Here is a 12441-nt window from a genome sequence, read left to right as displayed (position 1 = left end):
TGGCGCGCGTCGCGACCCGCCCCGTCCCGTCCAGTCTGGCCTGGGCGCTGCCACCCACCAGCCTGTCCTGGGTGTCCCGTGCCCTGCCCCCATCCAGTCATGACCCTGCGCCCCCCGCTTCTCCCGCTCCGTCTGCTGCTGCTGCTGCTGCTGCTCTGTGGGGCGGTGTGCCGGGCTGAGGCTGGCTTCGAAACCGAAAGTCCCGTCCGGACCCTCCAAGTAGAGACCCTGGTGAGGAGGAGATAGTCCCGGGCGGGCTCTGTGGAGGTCGGGCCTCGTGAGGGGAATGCCGGGGTCTCAAGGAACCTGGGAGCGGGGAGGAGAGGCAGTGCGGGGACTGAACTGGGGGTGCTGAGTAGGGGCAAGAACGGGATCTTTGGTGGAGCCTCCGTGACTCCTGTAGTGCGATCCTAGGTGGAGCCCCCGGAACCGTGTGCTGAGCCTGCTGCCTTTGGAGACACGCTTCACATACACTACTCGGTGAGGGGCCTGGGGGGCCGGGGCGGGGCCTGGGGGGGCGGCGCCCTGCAGCAACACGTCAGCTTTAGCTTGGACACGTGGCAAGCGGTTCGCGAGTCACTCCGGCTCTGGGGGTCCTGCAGCACGTGGCCGGGGGAGGGGCGCTCCTCTTCCCTACTCTTTCTACCTGCCTGCTTTTCCGCCAGTTCCTCCCGGGCCCTGAGAAGTGAAGGGTGGAGGGATCTCCGAGAAGCGCCAGCCCTTTCTGCCCCGAGGGGAATGCTAGGCAGCAGTCTTAAGGGGGTTGCCGACCGAGGCCCAGGTGTGTGCGCGCCCTGCTGGGAGGGAGAGGTACTAGGTGTGTGCTCTAGAACCTCTTTCCCCCACAGGGCAGCTTGGTAGATGGACGCATCTTTGACACTTCTCTGACCAGAGATCCTCTGGTTATAGAACTTGGCCAAAAGCAGGTGATACCAGGTATGTGAGCCGTACCTCCCATTCCACTTCTTCCCAACCTAAGCCCTTGCTTAGCTTCTTCAACTCCTAAGCTACAGTGGAAATGCCCCCTGGAATAAGACCCCAGGGCTCTACCAGCCACCTCCTGAGGTTCAAACCCCGCTTCTAGTACTCCTCTTGCCCCATACCACATTGGAAGCCAGAGATTCCAGCAGTGGGGAGCTCAACTGAGGGTCCAAGGGGAGCCTCTGATCCTCCTCTCCTGGGATTTGGGGAATGTAGGTAGTTTCCTATTCAGTTGTGTCTTCTTCCTCAAGGTCTGGAGCAGAGCCTTCTAGACATGTGTGTGGGGTGAGTATCTGGGCAGGTGGGCTTGGGTACCCCCTCTGCATGGCTCTGCTATCCCTGCTCCTAGAGGAGGCAGGAGAATGGGCCTGGGCTTCATACTGGGCAGGTCAAGGTCACTGGGTACTGAGGCTTTGGATGAAGCCTCAGGCTTTCTGGCTGTGGATTTTGTTGGTGGAGTTGAGACATGTGGGGGGATGGACGCCTTGGCTGGTCAACCTGTTTGGTGCTCAGGTGGGAAAGTTCATGTTTTGAGTGTGAATATCCAGAGGGTTTTGTTGGTGGGGCTTCAGATGGACTGAGGTGGCTGGCCTACTTGTTCCCACCTCTGGCTATGACTCACATTCCTTCCCTCAGAGAGAAGCGAAGGGTAATCATTCCTTCTCACTTGGCCTATGGAAAACGGGGATTTCCGCCATCTATCCCAGGTAATCTGACTAGGCCTCTCTCTGTGGCTATCAAAATACCCAGTCCTGGGGACTTCCCTGGCAATCCAGTGGTTAAGACTCTATGCTTCCAATGCAGGGGGCGCAGGTTGGATCCATGATTTGGGAACTAAGATCCCACATGCTGCACTGTGCAGCAAAAACAAACAAACAAACAAAAAAACCCAGTCTTTAAGAGCTACACACAAGGAGCTATGCACTTTGTCTGGAGCTTGAGAAGGTCTAAACCCAGTTTGCTGAAAGGTACAGGAGTGGCTGAGGCTTCCTTCTGCAGGGCCACCTTTTTCCTCCTCAGATCACCAGCAGGGACTAGGAACATATAACCTGTTAAAGCCACTGGCTTGTCCTCTGGCAGACAGCAACTTTTTAGGGAGGAGACACCTGCTTGAGCCACATGAGTCTGCTGCCTGTGCCACCTCTCCGAGAACTCTGGACTTCTTTCCTGCCCTTTTCCTACAACTCCAAACTGTTGTTTGTGCAGTTGGCATGGCTTCTCACCACATCTCCACCGTTCCTTTCAGCCTCCACCAGGAAAGAGATAGTAAAAATGATCACAGTCAAGTAATTCAAAACAAAATAAAACAAAAAACAACTTTTAAAATCCAAGCCTGGGACTTCCCTGGTGGTGCAGTGGTTAAGAATCCTCCCTCCAATGCAGGGGACTCGGGTTTGATCCCTGGTCAGGGAACTAGATCCCACATGCATGCTGCAACTAAGACCTGATGTAACCAAGGTAAATTAAATAAATAAAAATTAAAAATAAATAAGTTTAAAAAAAAAAAAAGGCCAAGCCTACCCCCTAACTTTAAAAGCCCTCACAGGTCACTGCTGATACCTATTTTTGAAGGCCTGAGACTGGACAGATTTCCCAAGATGCATATCTCTTGCTTTTGGTTATAAGAAATGTTCTATTAGCGAAAATGACTTGTACTTCAGAGTACTGGGATAAAAGTTCTTATCCGAGTTCCAGCTTAGACAGAGACCCATAGAGAGGGTCAGGGGACTAAAGAGAAATTCTTTTACCCAAAATTCTGTTACCTCCTCATTTCCAGTGCTGCTTGTTTGCATTTCTCCCCCAACTCATTCCTGTCCATTCCTCCACTCCTTACTTCTTTTTTTTTTTAAATTAATTAATTAATTTACTTATTTTTGGCTGTGTTGGGTCTTCGTTTCTGTGTGAGGGCTTTCTCTAGTTGCGGCGAGCGGGGGCCACTCTTCATCGCGGTGCGCGGGCCTCTCACTATCGTGGCCTCTCTTGTTGCGGAGCATAGGCTCCAGACGCGCAGGCTCAGTAGTTGTGGCTCACGGGCCCAGTTGCTCCGCTCCGCGGCATGTGGGATCTTCCCAGATCAGGGCTCGAACCCGTGTCCCCTGCATTGGCAGGCGGATTCTCAACCACTGCACCACCAGTGAAGCCCCACTCCTTACTTCTTAAACCACATCCTTCTTCCTCTCTAGCCCTTATGTTGAAACACCTATTTTTTTTTAACAATCACATTGAGTGTGCTTATTGGTTGGTGAAATTTTAAAAAGTCTAGTTTAAATCCAATTAATTTCAGCCCTGCAAAGATTCTCTCCATGTGGCTGTTTAGAAATGGAATACAGTTAGTACAGAGGTCTCTAACTTACAAATGGACTTTACAAGTAAAGTCTTTCACAGAAAGTTTTCCTGTCCTGGCAAAGACCTGTCAGTGAATACAAGCCACACTTGTATATTTGAGGTAAATGTGACTATCACTAGATAGCTCATAACACTCCTCTGCTTCTGCCTTTGTAAGAGAACTCAGCCCCACATTTAAATCTTGCCAGCTTTACAGTTGGTGCTGTGGTTGTGGTCTGCCCTCCCCGCTTTCATTCAGATTTGAGTCCTGGGTCACAGGCACAGGGATTCTAACCTTCACCTCCTCTCTGCCTCCAGCGGATGCAGAGCTGCATTTTGACGTGGAGCTCATTGCACTGATCCGAGCCAACTACTGGCAAAAGCTGGTGAAGGGCATTTTGCCTCTGGTAGGCATGGCCATGGTGCCAACCCTCCTGGGCCTCATTGGGTATCACCTATACAAAAAGGCCAGCAGACCTAAAGTCTCCAAAAAGAAGCTCAAGGAAGAGAAACGAAACAAGAGCAAAAAGAAATAAACAATAATTTTTAAAAATCTTTGCATTTTTCACCCGATACTTTCTGCTGCTACCTTTGTAAGTGGGAATAAGGTAAAGGGCTGGGGAGAAAGGGCATTCTTAGTTGGGTCTTGCCTGGCATGGGGGTGGTTGGAGGCTTTGGATCTCTTCTCCTGGCCCTCCTCTTCCTGTCCTAACTTACCCCAAGGACCATAGGATCTCTGGGTGCCGAACATATGTGTTTTGGCTCCCATGGTGTCCTGACTCTGAGGAGCAATCCATCATTGAGAAGTAAGCCTCTGGGTAGTTGCCTAGCTATTCTCTTTACCCACTAGGGCCGCTGTATTCCTAGTGTCCTCCAAGTAGACTGTTCTATCCAACATGGCAAAGATATAAGGAGCTCATAAACTCCATGGAGATTTTTAATAGCAAAGTCCTCAGGTCTCTCAAAACATTCTCTGGGGGTTGAAAAGAGATTTTCTCCTTGTATCACAGGATGTGGGAGATCACATGGGCTGCTTCAATGATGTTGTAAGTGGTTGGAGGTTTTTTGTCACCTGGCTGGGCTGTAGGCCTGGACGGGGGTTGGGGTAAGTTGCTGCGATGATTGACGATAAAGAGTGGGTTGAGCTGGCTCAGCACTTCATCACTCACTGAGATGCCATCCAAGTACTGCTTGAGCATCTCCCGCAGCTTCTCATTGATTTCTAACAACTGGGCACGTCTGTGTTGAAGGCTCAGTCGCTCCAGTTTCACTTTGTTGTACCTTTTCCAGAAATTCTCCATCCCTATGTAGTCCATTATCACCTGGGAATTGAATTAAAGGGAGAAGGTGTGTGGTAGGACCCGTTAGCAAGTGCAGCCCCAGCCTTGGGCGATAGCCTCCGGGCCCTAGGAGCCTTACCTTTCCAAGCTCCTCATTAAACTCCTCTGGGTCAATTTTCTCTATCTCCTCCTGCTCCTCGGGAGTCAATACCGACGAATAAAAAGGCAGCACTTTTTCTTCCTCTGTTTCAAATTTCCTACATATTTCAGCAAGTTTAAGGATCTTTTCACCCTATTGGAAGCAAGAAGAGACCTTTTATTAGGAAAGGGGGTGGGGAGGGCAAATAGTGGATTTGTTTCCCCTGCTTCAATCCAGGGGAGCTACTTATCCAAATGGGAGACAAAAGTAATAAATACATCCAACAGAGAGAGCTATGTGCCAAGCACTATTCCAAGTATTTTATATTCTTCTAAAATTCATTCATTATTAACTAATTTCACTTAAAATGTGAGAGGAGAGGGAATACAATACATGGAATTGTATACATGGAATACATGGAATACAGTAGGCATTCCAAGTGTGCACTCAGGCAGGAAGCAGGGGGAAGCCCTCTATGTCTCCCCAGCCCCTTTCGCTTCGCAGGGAGCCAGGTTCCTTGGTTTTGTTCTGGCTGCCCTCTCCCCTTTGTTACCTTGTCGACAATCTTCCTCAGGGCCTTGAGGGTGGCATTACTTTCCAGGGTGAGTTTGACTAAGTTCTCCTGTGATATTCCCCGGGCCTGAGTCCTTTGGGCCTTAAGTTTTCGCAGTTGTACAAGGACCAACTCTTTGTCATCACGAATGTTCTGGTTCTGTTCTTCACTCTCGCGGCCGTGCACCATGATCTTGCCTTTTAAAATAATTATGGAATCCTAGAGGAACAGGGTAGTTTAGAGGAAACACTTGACTAGGTGAGAGTCTTCAGTGAGCAGGTAAAAGGACTGTCTGGGGACTGATAGCAGAGCATACCATCTTTCCCCAACCAGTGATGAGGCCCAGTAGAAACTGAGGAAAGAAGAACAGGGGATAGTGGAACAGGTAAAGCAGTGAGTCTTTCAGGTTGGCTGCACTAACCTGTAGTCTCTGTATTTTTTTCATCTGTGCTTCAATCTCTTTGGAGCTCTTCTCGTCCTTTACCTTTAGAGTCTCAAAGGCGATCTTTCGATCCTCTGTGGCATCAGTGTAATTCTTGAGTGCATCCTGGAACCTTCTCCACAGATCTTCTACTTTATGCTCCAGTTGCAGTCTTAGAAAGTGCTTCTCTTCTAAATTCTGGGAAGTTGCCCCAAAATAGCCAGTACTTGGAATTACCCTATTACACCCTTTCACTTCCACCAGCAACCTCCCCCTCTTGAACTGTTTGTAGCACAGCATGGTGCAGAGGTTGCCAGTGAAAATGCCTACAAACCAGGCAGATGATATAAATAAGCGCTGTGGGCTAGATGGGGCCTGTGGCGAACCAGAGAGGAAATGCTCCATTGGTGTGTGTGTGGGGGGGGGTGGGAGCACAGCTGCTCAGCTTCACATGAATGTCTCCATTTGGAATGTGGCCCAGTGTTACCAGATCTTTACATTTTTCAAGGGAAGCTGAAAATTTGGATTTTTCTGTGAAATCTTCCAATTTTTAAATGTAGAAAGCTTATAAAAAATTTTAATGAAACATTATGAGGCAAAATAAAAACAAAGCGGGGGCTTCCCTGGTGGCGCAGTGGTTAAGACTCCACCTGCCAGCGCAGGGGACACGGGTTTGAGCCCTGGTACGGGAGGATCCCACATGCCGCGGAGCAACTAAGCCCGAGCGCCACAACTACTGAGCCTGCGCTCTAGAGCCTGCGAGCCACAACCACTGAAGCCCGCGCGCCTAGAGCCCGTGCTCTGCAGCAAGAGAAGCCACAGCAATGAGAAGCCCGCGCACCATAACGAAGAGTAGCCCCTGCTCGCGGCAACTAGAGAAAGCCTTCGTGCAGCAACGAAGACCCAACGCAGCCAAAAAAAAAGAAGCAAAGCGCCCCCCCCCCCAAACCCAGGTCTGTAGGCTGGCTAAGTCTGCAGCCTCCAACGTGGTGGAAGCTCTTGGGGCCAAGGGACAGGAGAACTGAACTCTCCCCTTGGCTCTACCACAGACCAGCAGCATGACTTTGGCAGGTCATTTCACTTCTTTGGGCCTTAATTTCTTCATCTACAGATCACAGGGGTGAAGCCAGACGATCTCCTTGGTGTGCGTTAGCTCTAAAATGCACTTCCTTGACATTTCAGGATGGTTCTCCCTCCCCACCAATTTTCACAAAATTACAAAAAGCAGTAGGGGTACCCACGGCGGCAGCAGGCATTTTATTGGCTATGTTGGTTAAAGGGATCTCTTCTAGCTCTACTAGCCTTGAGCGATTTTCTCTCACTTTCTCCCAGTTCCTGCCCATCTGCTCTCCCTCTGTACCTTGTTTTTGAGATCGTCCCACATGCTCTGGAACTCCAGCTTGCTTTCGTACTCAGAATCTATGCAGTTCTGCTCCATGGCCATGAAGACATCTTGTAGGTAGTGAATCTCTTTTTCATGTTGGTCAATAATTGTCTTCCTGTAGGAGATAAGATACTGTCCCTGCTCTGAGGCATAAAGCATAGGGATCAATAATGACAATGCAAAGCAGTATGTAATAAAACTATATGAATGGTACAAACTCTTAGGTACTGAAGAAGAACAGAGGGAAGGCGGGTTCTATTCTTTTCAGGGCCAGAAAGAATGAATAAGATTATTTTGATTTTTGAATAGGTAATACATTCATATGATACAAAAATCAAAAAGTACACAAAGTTGCAGTGAAAAGTCTCCTTCCCATCCCTGTCCCCCAGATAGGTAGATGGGTAGGATTTTGATAGTTGAAAGTGGGTGGCTGATTACAGGCAGCATCTTGACATAGGCTCTGGATAGTCCCCTGGGCTCAACCCCCCCATATCTCCTCTTAGGTCCCCATACCTTTCTGTCTCAAACTCCTTGGTTAGGTTCTCCAGCTCTACATTGTAACTTTCCTCTAGGAGGCTGAGCCGGCATCTCTGCAGGGCCAAGAGCCGGTCGATGTTGTGCAAGTGGCTGCGCAGCGCGTGGGCGTACTGCTCCTCAGCTTCTGACAGGTCCTTCGCTAACGACTGGGTAGGAAACACAGAGTTACCATTTTGGCTGAATGGCATCTATGTGAGAAAATAAAAAATGTATTCGGCTAGCTAGTTCCTATTTTCCCTAGTCCCTAAAGCCACTTCTTTGGCTCTGGGAGCTCTGGCTCTGCCACTTTTGAATGTGAGAAGCCAGTGCTGGTGAAGGGGCCATGTGGAAGCATTCATTCCAGTCAACAGCCCAGCTGAGCTCCCAGCGGATAGTCAGAATCAACTGCCAGTCATCTTACACATCCAGCTCAGTCAAGCCTTCAGATGACTGCAGCCCCAAATGACATCTGACTGAAAACCGTACGAGAGATGTCAGGCAAGAACCTCCCCGGTAAGCTAAGTCAACCTGCAGAACCACGAGAGAGAGTGAAATAAACCGTTGTCGTAAGTCGCTAATTTAGGGTGGTTTGTGATGTAGCAATAAATAACGAGAACACGTCCACTAGAAAAAAAAGGGACTGTGTGAGCATCAATATGGATAAGAACTGCAATGGATCAAAACATGTCAAATATGTTTGATTATGAGTTTATCAGGATACTTTAAAAAAAAATCAGTTACCATTAGAGGATGCCAGACAACCGATTCTTTTTTTTTTTTTAATTGGTTTATAAAGGGAAGAGAAAGAGCATTTCTTATATAAACTATACCTCTGGGTAACTGAATGGTAAATGATAGTATCTCTTTATAGAAGTATTCAAACTAATAAATGAAAAAAGAATACTATTAGAAAATCAGCATTTTGCAACCCCCAATGAATTAATGGATAATCAACAGCTGCTAACATCACAAATGTGCCTCCTAATAGAAGAACACAACACCTGCAAGCTTCTAGATCGAATTACCAAGACACAGGAAATACCGAGGACAAGGTAACATGTTAAACTACAATACAGTATACTATGCAGTTGTTAAAAAAAAATGAGAAGCTCTTTATGGGCTAATGTTGAATAATCCCCAGGATATATTATTAAGTGAAAAAGGCAAGGGGCAGAACACTATGTAATACTACCATTTGTGTAAAAAAAAAAGGTTTACTCATGAAACTAAAATTATTGGGAGGGGCATTGGGTGGCTGAAAGGCACCAGTGGGAGGGAACTTTTCTCTATATAACTTTTTTATATAGAATTTGAATTTTGAATATTGTGAGTGAACTACCTATTCAAAAAAGTAAAACAAATTAAAGTGAATAAAGCGAAAAAACATTTACCAAATGCCCACATGATCCACTCACTGTAAACTACCACCTTGCTAGCTGTTACCTTATATGTTTAGTATGAAAAAGATCTGAAATAGGTGCTGATAATGGAAGACTATTCACTCACTCAAGAAATGTTTACTAAACCTGCTATGTACCAGCACCGTGCTAGATGCCGAGGATTCAGAGATGAAAAGACATTCTCACTGCCCCCAAAGAAGCTTGAAGTCTTGCAGTAGGAAAAGTTATATAAGTAGAAAATTACAATAAATTCTGAAAAAACAAAAAACAAAAAGAAAAACCAGGTATAAAGTTCAGATTAAATTCCGATTTTGTAAATTCTGAAAAGAAATTACAGCATGGAAAATGCTATGAGGTTGATGATTTCCCAGTGACAATGGGATATAAAGGACTTAGTGCCTACATCTGACTAGGAGCACTGAGGAGGGCTTCACAGAAGAGATGTCATTTGTATCACTCTTGAAGGAGGAGTGAGAGTTTGCCAGGAAAACTGGGGAGATAGGGAATGGCATGTGCAAAGGCACAGGAAAGAAGGCTGGCTATGTGAAAGGTACAGGTAGAGGCCAGATCATGAAGGGCATTGATGTTCCTTCCAAGGAGTTTCGATTTTTTTCTGTAGAAGAGGGGAGCCACTAAGGAGACTTACGCAGTGGAGTAACCGGATCAGATATTTGCTTTAGAAAGATAATCCTGGTGAGGACTTCCCTGGTGGCGCAGTGGTTAGGAGTATGCCTGCCAGTGCAGGGGACACGGGTTTGAGCCCTGGTCTGGGAAGATCCCACATGCCGCGGAGCAACTAAGCCTGTGAGCCACAACTACTGAGCCTGCGCTCTAGAGCCTGTGAGCCACAACTGCTGAGCCCGTGTGCTACAACTACCAAAGCCCTCGCGCTACAACTACCGAAGTCCTCGCGCCCAGAGTCCGTTCTCCGCAACGAAGAGTAGCCCCCGCTCGTTACAACTAGAGAAAGCCCGCGCACAGCAATGAAGACCCAACACGGCCCAAAATAAATAAATAAAATTAAATTTAAAAATTAAAAAAAGAGACTATTGCAATAGATAATGCTCATCTCAACTACAGCAGGACAGTGGGGAAGAAGAGCAGGGTGTGACTTTGAAAAATATTTAAGCAGAAGATTTATACAAGACTTAGTAACAGAAGTTAGGAATGGAAGCAAAAGCTGAGATGATTCCCAGATTCCTGGGTTGGGTGATTTGGTGAATGGTACCAGCCACCCAAATAGAGAGTATGAGGAAGATCAGATGGCGGAGGATGGGAAATGGGGCTGGCTAGAGAAGGAGGAGCTCATGAGTTCAGTTTTGAGGACAGTGACACAGTCAGGAACAGATATCAAGGGATCCTGAATAAGGGATTTGGAACTCAAGAGAAAAAATCCCTTAGAAGAAAAGATGGTATGTACTCAACTCAAGAACCTCCCCAAAACATAAGATTGGCTGATTGAATTGCTTAGAGATCCAGAACTGCTCTTACCGATGGAGATCTTCTCAACCTCATCCAGGGCCACTGAAGTTGAATCAAAGAGGCCAAACAGAATTTGGTTGAATAAAGCACTGGAGTGGGAATCAAGAAATCCATGTGTAGTCACAGCTCTCTCACTGACTAGCTGTGTGACCTTGAGCAAACTGGTTCCTGCCTCTGGAACTGAGTCTTCTCACATTGAAATTAAGGTATAGGACTAAGTTCAAGTCATTGGGTGATGTCTACTGTGCCTTCCAACTCTAATATAGTACTGGTTTGGGGCAGTAGATGACCAAGGAGAATGGCTCCTCTAACAGAGGGAGAAGGATGACAGCTCAATATTCTAGTTTTCATGTCATGTGTCTTGGGAGGGCTTTAAGATTAATTACTTCACTAGGCCCATTCTATGAAGAGATCAAGACAGTCGTATTCAAGTGTTTCTTAGGGAAGAGAGCTTGCCTTGATGACACTGTCCTTGCAGTCCACCACTCGTTCAAATGTTTGGCTGAGGATCTCAATGTCCTTATGAAGCTCTCTGGTCTTGACTTCCCGAAGGACCGTCCTCCACTGTGTGTTAATCTTATTAAGGTTCAGAGCACTGTTGTGCTCCTCCTTGGCCAGCTTGTCCTGTGTGAAGGAACAAATAACCACCCCCTCCCAGAGGTCAGGGTTAAAAGCCCTGATACAGTACAACAAACAAGGTCACCCTTTTTCTTTTCTGAGGGACCAAAGCTCCTGACGGCTAACATTCAGGAGTTCCTGTTCTTGTTTTGGGAGGGTCTGAAGTAAGACAGGAGCAGCCCAATGGCATTTTAGGGAGGGCTAGGGTGAATTTCCTTCTGGGTGGAAGCATCAGAGCAGGATATTGTTTGTAATGACCCATCTCGAGGGAGAGTATCACAATTTCAGACAGCTCAGACAGCTGATAGCACCTACTGTCCCAGTTCTGGGGCTCAGGAGTGATTGTCAAGCTCTACACCACCTTCCTCCCTCCATGCTTCACAGAGAGCTACCCCTTCCCCCAGACAATATGGCCTGAAATCTAAGTATATCTGGGTCTTAAGATTTCCAGAGGAGCGGAGGCTAGCATGAAAATGAGGCTACCACAATGACAGGGTCAAGGCAACAGGACCAGTGCAGGGGGTGTGTGGGGTTGGGCAGAGAGTTAATGCAAAAATCCATCACCTTCAAGAACTGGTTCAGGAGCCTCTCTTTCTTCTTGGCCATCTCCTCCTCTGCCAGCAACTTCTGCTGAAACAGAAGCAGCTGCTCCTCATCGGACAGGGGCATCTTGGCCTTTTTCCCTTTCTTAGACATAGCTGGATCTGGGCGAGGATCCTCCGCCTGCCAAGGCCAGCGCTAGAGGGGGTAGGAGGAAAATGTCCCCAGAACGGTGACTTCTGGAACTGCCCCTGGAGGGTAGCTGGACCTTAGATCTCAGACCTCAGGCAAGAGATAGCCTGGGATAGCGGTGAAGCAAGGCTCCCAAACCAAAAGACGCATCTCCGTCTCCTAGCAACGGGGATCTCGCTAAGATGGCGCTGTAACGGCTAGGAGAAGAGGTCTTGGCTTGGAGCGCCCTCTGCCCGCTGGAGGACCGCAGTCAGTTTTTGAGAGAGGGTCTTTTACTTCTCAAAATCCCTAGCTTCCTAAATGACCATTTAAAAATCTTTTTTGGATTATTTTTCACATAATGACCATATTTTAAAATACAAGTAATAAAAATTTTGGAGATATATGGAGAAACAGGAACCCTCATACACTGGTGGTGGGAATGCAAAATGGTACAGCCACTTTGGAAAACAGTTCGGCAGTTTCTTAAAATGTTAAACATAAATTTACAGTGTGAACCAGCAATTTCACTTTCAGACATCAATCTAAGAGAAATGAGAGTGTATCCACATAAAGACTTGCACAAGAATGTTCTTAGCAGCATTACTCATAATAGCCCAATTGGAAACAA

General features: G+C 47.3%; 2 protein-coding genes across 2 annotated transcripts; one reads left to right on the top strand and one right to left on the bottom strand.

The window, feature by feature from the left end:
- Positions 1-3864, top strand: FKBP11 (FKBP prolyl isomerase 11). Its single transcript, XM_036866299.1, has 6 exons — positions 1-231; positions 415-480; positions 849-936; positions 1233-1266; positions 1618-1688; positions 3625-3864. Exons 1-6 carry the CDS (start codon positions 100-102, stop codon positions 3840-3842), a joined length of 609 nt encoding a protein of 202 aa, XP_036722194.1. The 5' UTR covers positions 1-99; the 3' UTR covers positions 3843-3864.
- Positions 3865-4225: 361 nt separating this feature from the next.
- Positions 4226-11979, bottom strand: CCDC65 (coiled-coil domain containing 65). Its single transcript, XM_036866360.1, has 8 exons — positions 11664-11979; positions 10938-11105; positions 7597-7766; positions 7060-7198; positions 5700-5897; positions 5279-5497; positions 4726-4878; positions 4226-4628 (listed from the first exon to the last, which is right to left on the bottom strand). The coding sequence occupies exons 1-8, from the start codon at positions 11793-11795 to the stop codon at positions 4311-4313; spliced, it is 1497 nt and encodes a 498-aa protein (XP_036722255.1). The 5' UTR covers positions 11796-11979; the 3' UTR covers positions 4226-4310.
- Positions 11980-12441: the final 462 nt, after the last annotated feature.

The sequence above is a fragment of the Balaenoptera musculus genome, chromosome 10 (assembly GCF_009873245.2).
Source record: "Balaenoptera musculus isolate JJ_BM4_2016_0621 chromosome 10, mBalMus1.pri.v3, whole genome shotgun sequence".
Lineage (NCBI taxonomy): Eukaryota > Metazoa > Chordata > Mammalia > Artiodactyla > Balaenopteridae > Balaenoptera > Balaenoptera musculus.
The sequence above is the reverse complement of the archived record's forward strand: the minus strand, read 5'-3'. Positions and strand labels throughout refer to the sequence as shown.